Raw genomic sequence first — 11,156 nt, forward strand, 5'->3', positions numbered from 1 at the left:
TTTGTATCAGCCTGGTATCAGCACATGTGCGAGTAACAACGACATTTCCGCTTATATTGTCGTCGTTACTCGCACATGTGCTGATACAAACGGTCATAACATTTGAAATACTGAAAACTTACATGTGATTTTGCATATTTAGCAGATGTAGAGTAGCCTGGGCTGTGTAGAGTAGCCTGAGTTATCAGCTAGGTCCTGAAGTTGAAATATTCGCTTCTAAATCAAGGCCAATTTTCAACCTTCATTCGATGCCGATCAGTAGTGGTTATGATATCCTTGATTTCGCTTTTCCAGATAAATCGAGGGGAAAGTTGCTACTTTCTAAGAAAACTAGAAATGTTTATAAACAAATTGATATAGAAATTGTTGGTGTTCGATGCGAATAAAATATTTGACAGCGGCTCAAAAAATGCCTTTTTTTCTAATTTCCAGACGTTGCGGCGGGTCCTGAAGGGGCAAAATATTTAATGGCTCCTAACGCGGCCAGAGTTCCAGGCAAAATTATTTTTTGACGCAAATTTTGAGTGGGTGTTTTTTAAGAAAGACGGCCTCTTAACTACTCATTGATTTTTTGGCCTTCCAGGTAACTTTCTATGCTGATGCCTCAGACACTTCTATCCCTCTTTTAATAACTTACACTTAGAATGTTGCAACATTTGTATTTTGGGTGCAAACAGGGGTTACAACTTACACTTACGATAACTTCACTAGGGTATTTAACATCACTCATTAAACAGTAATTTTATTGTTTGTTTGTTTGTTTTAAAATTACATCACAACTTCCTTTTCTCCTTCTATAGCTTTCTTGTCATAACCTGCAAGAAAACAGTATTAATCCAGTAAGCAAATTGTATTACTAGACCTGATAAGGAGGCAAGCGTGGCCGAGTGGTTAAGGGCGCTGGTGTTGTAATCTGGAGGTCCCCGGTTCAAGACCTGCCCTTGCCACTAGCTGGATTTGTTTCTCGGTTGTTCCGAGTTCAAATCCTCGACCACGCTTTGTATATAGCCAACTGGTCTGCCTCCTGCCAGTTGGGATTTTTAACCTTGTTATGTTAATTTAAAAATATTTGTGTCCTCTGTTTCAGTGGCATGCCTGTAAACTAGCTATCTCGTTGAGATATGAAGCTAAGGGCCTGTTTATGTGGAGGAGAGTTGTCCCTGGTAGGAGGGTTACCCTCTCCCCCGAGCCATCTTTTGCGGAGCATTTAGATGAGAAAGTTGTCCCTGTTGACCGAGCCAAAACTTGGCCCTCTCGGTTCGAAAGACTGGCGAGAGTTGTTTTGAAACATCTATTATGGCTGCTTTTTCTAAAATCAGGAACGCTGAATCGTCGACCAAGACCATTTTTTGGACTAATTTACCGTCGACTTCGATTTCAATTTATCTGCACTTTTGTTTTTGCTGATTTTAGCGTTTGCGCATGCTCCGTATGTGTTTACTTGTCCCTGGTAGGCGAGGCAAAAATAACCAAACTGTTTATATGGAAAAAAGTTGGCTCGCTCCCCAGGGTCACCCTCCCTTCAAAGCGAGTAACACTCCACCCAGGGTCACCCTGCCCCCCGAGTCAACTTTGCAATTTCTCATATAAACGGTTCGCAGCTATTTATAAAGAAACGTATGAAAAGCTCTCTCACCCGGGGTGGCTCGGTATGGAGGGTAACCCTCCTATCAGGGACAACTCTCCTCCATATAAACAGGCCCTAAGTGCATGACCACTATAAACATATATTTGTTTTTTTATTTAAAGGCAACATGTACTCCTTTCCTTAAGCACAGATAGCCATCAGAGGTGAAATCTATTTTGTCAGCATTTGCATACCGTCAAGGCTGTGGATTTCAACTGCATCAAGACTCCCAACTAATTAATATCATTCTCTTCTACCCTTTCTCCCGGTCTCTTTAGCTTCTTTTAAAAACTTCTGGATATCAGGCTATGTTTGATTTGAAAAGCTATAACCCCATTTTTTGAATTAAGCTTTCACTTTATTTCATAGTGCTTTACCATGTGAAGAGATGTAGGAAGAGGATGGAGATGGAAATTTGTATTTGCAAGTGACAGGGGTGCTAATAAAAATTTAAAATTGACCGCCCTTGACTTTACAAACAAAAAGATCCATAAGCAATTAGGCCACCGCGTCTCCCACTTACATGATAACATCTATTAAAATCTTACAAAAGCTTTTAAAAAACTAATTGATCTGAACTCAGTTTTAGAACTAATCAAAGGCTAATTGGATTTTTTAAACTCATCAACTGAAATTCGCACATCTTTATCGACGTCGGTAGCCTGTTCCACAATTTTACTGGGCCACTTCACCCAACACCCAAATGGTCCCTGTAAAACGGTTGGTCTTGCATAACGCGGCCTAAATGTTACACAATTTTCTTTCTTGTATTTTCAATTCAGTATTAATAAACCCCAGTTACCAATGTTCAGGCACAATTCTATTTTGTTGGCTTTGGAAACTAAAAAACTGTCAAATACTTGTAACTTTTTGGCGTGCATTTTGCAAAAAGGTCACCTATGTTAAATGCACATGTTTGCTTAAGTCGCCCGTTTTGTTTTGTCAAGCAATCCATCACTTTTCCTAGTCGTTCGTTTGCAACTCACATTTTTAATGTTATATAATGACGTCCACTTTTTCTTGTCAGCAAGCCAAACAAATGATATGAATGAGACAGCGACCAGTTAAGGCTGATAAAATGATAATTGGCATGAACCCATTTCTGGGGGTTCCTTTGAATTAAGAAGAGAAATGAGAACATATTTGAAACTACTCAAATTAACTACATCAATAATTCAGCACATTCATACGCTAACTGACACTGACCTGAATAAGTGGAAGAAACCAAAATTGAGTTTGATTGATTTAAAGTCCGGTATTCAGATGTTGTTGGAATCTCTGAAAGTGAAAGTAAAGGAGACTCAATCTAAGGAACCAGCCAACAACCACCAAACCTGCATGCCAGCCAACTTACCAATCAGCCAGGCAGTCAAGCAACCAACCAACCGGCCGACTGACCGGCTGACAAACCGGCCAAACGAACTCGCGAGTCAGCCAGCCTGCCAGCCGGTAAGTAAAGAATTAAAGTACCAAATAAAGTCGTCAGCTGAGTCAACTAGCCAGCAACACCCCAAGTAAGCCAATCATGAACTAGACAGCCAGCCAGCTAGACCCTGGCCTTCCAAGTCTGGGGGCTCATTGGTACTTCTATAAAAACAACTAGGAGTATCACTATTAATTCATTGCCTATAGAAAGCATGTCCGTTTGCCAGAGATTATGCGATACTGTTTATGTTTTGTGCGTCCAACACTAGCGCTCTCAAAGCCAGTTTTTACGACTTGATTACACTACTGATTACATTTATGATTAATTTGACCAAAGCGTAAACTTCCGTTGATGCATTTAACATAAAGAAAGTCTTCTTACCTGTTGGCGGTGGAACAAATACTTTCAAATCAATGGCAGCTTTCGTTGTGTTTTCATACTCGCATTCCCAATGGCAGCTGTATGTTCCCTCGTCATTTTCCGTGACGTTGAAAATTGAGAGGATGAATTCTTTCTTGCATTTAGTGTGCGTCTCCATTACCTCTACTTTGTATTTTTCACCGCTTTCTGGCAAATGCGACGGATTATCGTTGAAACGCCAAAACAAATGCTCGGGACATAAGTCATCGCTATCAACCCAACATGTCAGACTGACGTTAGAAAATGTTCTTGCAAGAACCTCCGGAGAGGAAATGGTCGGACTTTTAAATGACGGACCTGTAGTGAAAGAATTTGTAATTAATATAATTATTGAGGTCAAAGTGATTGTTAAACGTAACAGTGATTTATTTCATAGGTATCTCACCCGTAGATCAAATACACTATTAGAAAACTTGCTAGCACGTGTGTCCTGGAATAGAAACCGCAGGGTGAATGATACTCTACACGTGATGAGGAATCAATGTACGGAGATGCATTGACATTTTGCTCGTACAAATGCCCTTTCAGAGGGAAGAACATGTTTAAGTTTGATTAAGTAGTAAATAACATAACTTACATTCATAAATCAACTGTATCTCATAAGAGTCGCTGCTTGACCAGCCAGGAATACTGTTCGTTGCACTGCATTTGTACAATCCTTCCTGCTCTTCACGTCCGGGTGGAAGATGAAGTGCGCTATGCAGAGTTTCTCCTCTCTCCTGCAGTGAATGATAAACATCTTCAGTTCCGTTGCTGAGTGGTTTATCATCCTTGTGCCAGTGGACTATGTGAGGAAGAGGCCATCCTGAGAAAACACATTCCAGGTCCATTGCTTTGTCTTGGATGATATCATTTGGTGAACTTGTCTTATAAATAATTTTCAATGCACCTGAGGAAATTTTGCTATGGTTGGTCACGTGATCGAGTCAATTACACTTAATGACAACTGCACTAAATGGATGTGATGAATAAAAAAACAAAATTAATAAAAGTAGTAACTTCAGAATAGAGGGTGAAAAATAGATTTGGCGGGATGCAGGATGAGGCTTAAAATCAAGGCAGTATACGGGATCATAAACGTCAAGTAACGCGACCTCAACTAACATGATCGGGTTTCTAGCAAAAATAAAAAGTTTGCTTGCATGTGTCATTACGCGAAATCTGATTGGCTACGGCAAGTGAAAGGACAAGTTATACGAACCGCTATTATACTACATCGCTTGGTAGTATGACGTGTCTGCCATTGTCTGTGATATTCTTTGTTTTCCGCAGTAAGAGTTCAAAAGGAAAAATCTTCAATAAATTATGGCGAGTAGGGACTACGCAGTAGTGAGTGTGCTCGCCTCCCACCAATGTGGCCTGGGTTCGATTCAACCCAGGCGCCATGCCTGTGTGGTTTTAGTTTGTTGTTGGTTACCAGATTGCTTCGAGGGTTTTTTCTTCCTCCTAATAAACCAACATTCTACATTCAACGTTGTTTAGAAGACAGCTTTTCGTAGTTTTGTATTAGTATCTGTAATACAAGAGGTAAACGAATGAGTAGACACTTACGTGTGAAATTGACAGCGGTACATTGACATGAATATTTTGTATTCCATCGCTGCAAAAACAAATGTGGTGACCCCGTTCTATTCTTAACTCGTTCCAACGCTTGGTTCCAGGTCATTCCTTGTACCAGTTCTCCTGTGATGATCGAGCAGTTGAGAGTTATGTTGGAGCCTGGATCTACAGCCATCTGATTGGTTTGTTGACACACTGACGGGGAACAGGAAGACTTGATTTCACACTTCATGTCAGTCGAGGATGAGGCATCTGTTGATTGAAAATAAAAACCAAACAATTCTGATATTTTGCGCCACCTTCTTAACCCATTTGAAGTAAAACCAATCGTAAAACGCTCACACACGTTTTCGCGCGCTTTGTTTTTTATATGTGTTTTCTTCGACTTTTGATTGGTTCACTAGATTTTCTGTGTCCTTTTTGATTGGCCAGAGTGAGGTTATGGTTTTCCGAAACTGTCGAAAATTGCTTTATTAACTAAAAGCATTCTCTAGTTGTTATACAGTCAACTCTCTCTAAAAGGAAACCTCTAAAAGACCGACACCTCCATAAAGGTGGATTTCCACTGACGCGTTAATATTTACGTACTTAAAACGTGCGTAAAAAAAGATACGTCGGCAAATTTCCACTGTTGCGTAAAAAGTAATTGAAAGCGTTTTTTTACGTGCGTTGAACGTACGTAAATGCCCGCCATCCTGAATTATCAAGTTGGTGAATAGAGTGTGTTATTGGCGGCCATATTGGAGGAGTGAATCAATCAATTGTTTTTCCTTTGGGAAAAAAATCATTAACATTTTTATGCAAATATCTTGTTGTTTGACTCTTCCAACATGGCTGCCATGAAAACACTTTTTACCACACGCTAGTAAAAAAAAGTGCGTGAATATGACAGAGGCATTTTATAAATACTTTCGAAAGACACCATCAAGTAAAAAAAAGAATTGAGGCGACCTTTCCGGATTGCCGGTTGAAAGCCTATGTGACCTGACGCCAGGCATTTCTTTCACTACTGTGTTCGTGTAATTTGGTTCTGTAGTTAGGTCTATAGATTGTTGCTGGAAATGTTTGGACTTTCTGGGTGAGAAGTGCTTCTACATCTGAAGGTTTTCCCATTTAAATCGACGGCGATTCAAAACAAAATGGTTTTCCAAATGGCAAGTGGTGTCATGTGACAAAATTCAAAAGTAATATATAGATTTAGGCAAGCCTAAAAGCGGAGCTCCCCATTTATTTAATTTTTACTGGAGCTTACAATGTTTTGATTCTAGTGAATAAGCGGCCAAAGAACTAATGTTTATGGCGGTTTATAGGTTTAAGACAAATTTAAATACCTCACGGTTAAACAACTGAATGTCAGCAGTACGACAAAAATAATAATCTTAAAGCGGGGCAAAATCATTACTCATGGCACGAAAAATTACTTTAGAGTACAGTAAATTATCTGCTTTCTAGCAATAGAAAATAGTTTCGCGATCCTGTTATAGTTTCGCAGCAGTTTAGTAGACTCCACAATATCTATTACATTGATATAGGATATATTCAACATTCATTTTCAGAGTCTGTCGGATTAGCTCAATCGATAAGGTGCCAGTCTGCGGATCCGTAGGTCGTGAGTTTAAATCCCAGAGGGTCAAGTTTTTTTTTTCTTTTTTCTTTTTTTTTTCTTTTTTTTTTACCCCGTAGCAATAAAATGGTTTGTTTATTCTATCAACCCGATTTAGCTTTCGAATGCTCCTTCATGTACGATGCTGGCTTTACAGATAGACACGAAAGTTATCGATCGATTATGGCTCTCAATGTCCACTTTTTTGGCGGTCGATTACTTTCTACACGTAATTTTCAGCCACATTTTGTTTCATTGCTTCTTGTTTTTCTTTTCAAACCTCTTTAAATTTTAAAGGCCGCCTTTACACGGCCGCCTTTATACGGCCTTCTTGCTTCACTATTTCTACCATCAAACTATGGCGGCCATGATGCGCAACTCCGTACGACGTTCGTACGCGCCCGCGAACCATGCCGCTATCCATGTTGACCATGAAAACTGAGAGGCAAGGTTTTCCTGCATTTGTGCTTTTTTTTTCTTATTTTATTGTGCTTTTTTATGGGTATGGGGCTCCGCTCCGCGGCCTGCGGGCCGCTAAGGAGCTCCGCTATGATTGAGTAATTCGCTGCGTAACCGCAGACAGCCGCGAAAAAAGTTGAACTCAGTTCAACTTTTTTGAAAACACTCGCGATCGCTACTTGCGTATACCTGCGTGTAACGTACGTAAATACCAAGAAAAAAACGTGGCATTGGAAATTGGACATTGTAAATTCGACGCACGTGATCGCGCGCGTAAAATTCATTTTTACGTTCGTTTACAATTTTTACGTACGTTAACGTACGTCAAGAAAAAAGCAACAGTGGAAATCCACCGTAAGACAGACACTTCTCTAAGGCAGACAATTGGAGCCGGTCCCGACGGTGTCCGTTTTAGACAGAGTTGACTTTAATAAGTTTCCTTCTCAGAAAGTGTTCTGGATAAAGAAATATAACAAGCACCTTATGACCTTTGGTCTAGGATTTTTCATATTTTTATTTGCATTCTTTTAATCTCTTTCTGCGAAGAGCAGTATTCAATTGGGTGTTGTGAAACCAAATCCAAAATTTTTAACCTGGCCAAACACAACGGGCACAGACAATCCAGTGAACCGATCAAAACCCGAAGTAAACACATGTAGCAGGCGCCAAGCGCGGAAGAAACGCGTGAAAGTGAGTCACGATTGGTTTTGGTTTTATTCCTGACTGGTCGAGAAAGTGGCGCGCACTTTTCAAACCAAGCACTAAGAAAAGTAATAAAAAGCCATCTCAAATTCGAATTACACACTTTCTACTGTCAAGTGAAAACCGCTCTGTGTTGTCATTATAAAAAAAATGCTGTAAAATTAACCCATTACTTAAGTAGGAAATTTTTTAAGCCATTTAGCTCAAAATTGATGAATATTTGTCATTCACCATAGTACTGATATCAGTTTCACCTACCCGTGAACAATTTTTTATTGACTACTGCTATCACTGAATAGAAATTTATTACAATTACTCGCGGTAGTTTATCATTTTTACCGGTATTAACTAACATGGCCTAATTTGACTGACATACGACAAACAGATCGAAATTCTATAAGTGACAAATCTTGTGCCATCTTGATATCCGTTTTTTACTGTACAATTCGTAAAGGGAGGACTTTGAATAATTTATTTTCTTTGAATAATTTCTTAAAATGAATAAGTCCTCTAAAAAAAATTATTCCTCTCTCCAAGTTGCACTAACAAAATTTTTTATTACATTTTTCACCGCTAAATATATTCTCGATTATGACACATTAATAACAATATTAACTTCACGACAACAGAGACAAGTCCGAATAATCGAAATGTTTGGTTAATGGAAAACTGTCCTGATAATAAAAAAACGAATAGTCAAAAAGTTTGGATAGTCGAGGTTTAGTTACCTTTCATTTGAAAAAGCGAAGTTACAAAAAATAGGAAATCCCATTGCAAATGTAGGAGGGTTAAAGTTTAAGGTTAAATCTACACAAACTTGTCCCATCTCGATATCCAGTTTTGTGTTTCACTGCTACAGTTCGTCACGCGTTTATCAATTTAGGAACAGTTAGTTAAAATTTGCTAGCGTGCTCTTCTCAAAAGCGCTGCTCGCTTTTTTTATTTATTTCAGTGTAGTTTTCTATTTTATACTAAAGTTTTTGCCGTTGTCTTGTCAAATTCTAACGTTTTTTCCTTGTAGTCGAATTCATTCCCTGAAGAAGCCAGGCTGTGGATATCATTTCAACTATCATGACGGTCAGACTTTCTTTATGAGTTGTTTGTTAAAGACTATTTCCACAATGCAACACTATGACTTATGACACAAAGCTCTATAAATTATTCAGAGTAAGTCCTCCAGCCAAATTGCATCAACAAAAATTGTTTATTGCACTTTTCACCGCGAAATATATGCTGGATCATGAATCATTAATTTTAAATTTAGGAAAATAGAGACAAGTCTAAGGCCCCGTCCACACTGTCGGGTAAATTTGAAAACGCATCTTTTTTTCTCCGGTTAGGCCAACCGTCCACACTGAAAACGGAGCTTTTCAAAAACGCTCACCAATGAGCGTTTGGACTTGGAGCGTGAAATAGTGTATTTTTATATTTTATTGTAAATAATTTTAGAGGCCCACTGGTTTGTTAGTATTTTTTATGTTATTTTAGTGCTACCCTCGTTAAATAAATACTTTACTTTTACTTTTACTTACTAATGAAGCGTATCGTTTTCAAATTTACCCGGGTCAGTGTGGACGGGGCCTAAAGAAAAGTCTGAAAAATCGAAAAGTCCGGATAATCAAAAAGTCTGGATAATCGAAAAGTCCGGATAATTGAAAGTGCAGATAATAGAAGACTTCAGATACTTCAGTTATTTGTGTGTCTTTTTAAAGTCGTTTGAGAAAACGGCCCATTTTCTTTTCAGGTGCCAAATGTAGAAAGTCTTGATATAGGACCATCAGATGCCTTAAAAAACAGAATAAATTGTTCATGTTCTTGTTCGAAACATCAACTGCCAATACCATTAAGCATTTACGGACAAGTCTATGTATTTGTTTACAGATCGGGAATTTTGCAAGAGTTTATGTTTGGAACAACAGCTAAAAGCTTTGCAATTTATTATGGATATCGTAATACTTTTTAATACCTCGAACACCTCTAATAGTATTTTCTGTGTACAATCAAGTATATTTGATAAAATAAAATTAAAAAAGAAGTGCACAATAATGCTTGTAATGAAAGAGAAGTGACTCGCTTTACATACCTTGAATCATGAGAAGTGATAAAGAACAAAGCAAAAAGTATTTCACCAAACGAAGTTTGAAGTCTTTCCCCAGGTGTCGATTCTTCATGTTCACAATTCCAGCTGCTTCGTCGAAGTATTTTAGCATTTCACTTCAGTGTGTCTTCTGATAAAAGTGTACTCACTTTTATCTTTGATCGTTGCCGGGTCAATGTGCGCCTACCCTTCGTGTTATTTTGTTAAAATTCTGATAGTAGCCCTTAGTGCTTTAAGCAAGGAGCGGGCGAATTGATGATCATTTATGCAAAGCACGATATCATATGAACTATGAAACGCTGTTGTCACGAAGTGAGCCAACAAAATAAATGATTCGCCCACCTTGTTAAAGATGACAGCAACAGCAGAAAGATAGACAATAAAAGATAATATATAGATTTAGGCAAGCCTAAAAGCGGAGCTCCCCTTTAATTTATTTAATTTTAGCTGGAGTTACAATGTCTTCATTTTGATAAATATGCGGTCAAAGCTTTAATGTATTAAGGCTGGCCCACAGGTGCAAGACAAATGAAAATCCATCATAATCTCGAGGCAAAAACAACTAATGGCTTAAAAATTAATTAAGAGTTTATTCTCTCAAGCCCTTTCGAAAGAATAGAAAATTGTTTTACGATCCACTTATCGTTTTGCTTTAATACAACTCATGGCCTAAAAATTAATTCAGAGTTTATTGTCTGCTTTCTAAGAATAGAAAATAGTTTTACGATTCTCTTATCGTTTTGCTTTATACAAAATGACGTCAATATATTTTGTGGGCATATTCCTGTCTTACTTTTTATCCCTGTATTTGTCTTAGCATCGGCGCTCTGAAATGGGTTGCTCAGTCACGTACGCAAATTTAAAACTTATCATTTTTATTTTTTACCATGTGTACAGTTTAAACAAATTTAAACGTACACTAAATCGACTCTATTCAGTGTAGTTATTAATCGGGCGTGGCCGATTAATAACTATGACTGTAGTAGCACGTAAGTCGGAGGTTTGCGTGAGTCACGGGGTATAGTATACGTGAGCTGGATTTTCGGCGTCATAACGGCATGTTTTGTTTACTGAAAGATACACTCGACGTTTAGTTAGCTTAGTCGGCTTGGGAAACTATTTTAAAAATGAATGTTGTAATAGTTAATTAATAGTAATCTAGAATTAACCCACTCTCGATTGGAGTCTGTTCTGGATTCGCGCTACCTTTTCGCCGCGAAGGAATTTTGTAAAATTTCGCTAGTGGAAAGAGGTACTGTAA

At 38.3% G+C, this 11,156-nt stretch overlaps 1 protein-coding gene across 2 annotated transcripts; it reads right to left on the reverse strand.

The window, feature by feature from the left end:
* Positions 1-725: 725 nt before the first annotated feature.
* On the reverse strand, positions 726-10,226 carry LOC144659980 (brother of CDO-like). 2 transcript variants are annotated; one of them, XM_078520520.1, is made up of 7 exons: positions 9,881-10,226; positions 5,025-5,285; positions 4,051-4,278; positions 3,435-3,770; positions 2,834-2,905; positions 2,614-2,739; positions 726-815 (listed from the first exon to the last, which is right to left on the reverse strand). In XM_078520520.1, exons 1-6 carry the CDS (start codon positions 10,005-10,007, stop codon positions 2,651-2,653), a joined length of 1,113 nt encoding a protein of 370 aa, XP_078376646.1. In that variant the 5' UTR covers positions 10,008-10,226; the 3' UTR covers positions 726-815; positions 2,614-2,650. The 2 variants fall into 2 exon arrangements, with proteins under 2 accessions (XP_078376646.1, XP_078376645.1); XM_078520519.1 differs by having other exon boundaries at positions 4,051-4,362.
* Between the last annotated feature and the right edge of the window lie 930 nt (positions 10,227-11,156).

The sequence above is a fragment of the Oculina patagonica genome, chromosome 7 (assembly GCF_052425735.1).
Source record: "Oculina patagonica isolate OP01 chromosome 7, crgOcupat, whole genome shotgun sequence".
In the NCBI taxonomy this organism is placed as follows: Eukaryota; Metazoa; Cnidaria; class Anthozoa; order Scleractinia; family Oculinidae; genus Oculina; species Oculina patagonica.

What these genes read in the sequence shown, in the direction of transcription:
- LOC144659980 (XM_078520519.1), bottom strand. Translation starts at nt 10,007, where the DNA reads ATGCTAAAATACTTCGACGAAGCAGCTGGAATTGTGAACATGAAGAAT. An exon ending in ATCACTTCTCATGATTCAAG is followed by an intron (nt 5,286 to 9,880) that starts GTATGTAAAGCG and finishes TTCAATCAACAG; the next exon opens with ATGCCTCATCCTCGACTGAC. An exon ending in ATTTGTTCCACCGCCAACAG is followed by an intron (nt 2,906 to 3,434) that starts GTAAGAAGACTT and finishes TTTCACTTTCAG; the next exon opens with AGATTCCAACAACATCTGAA.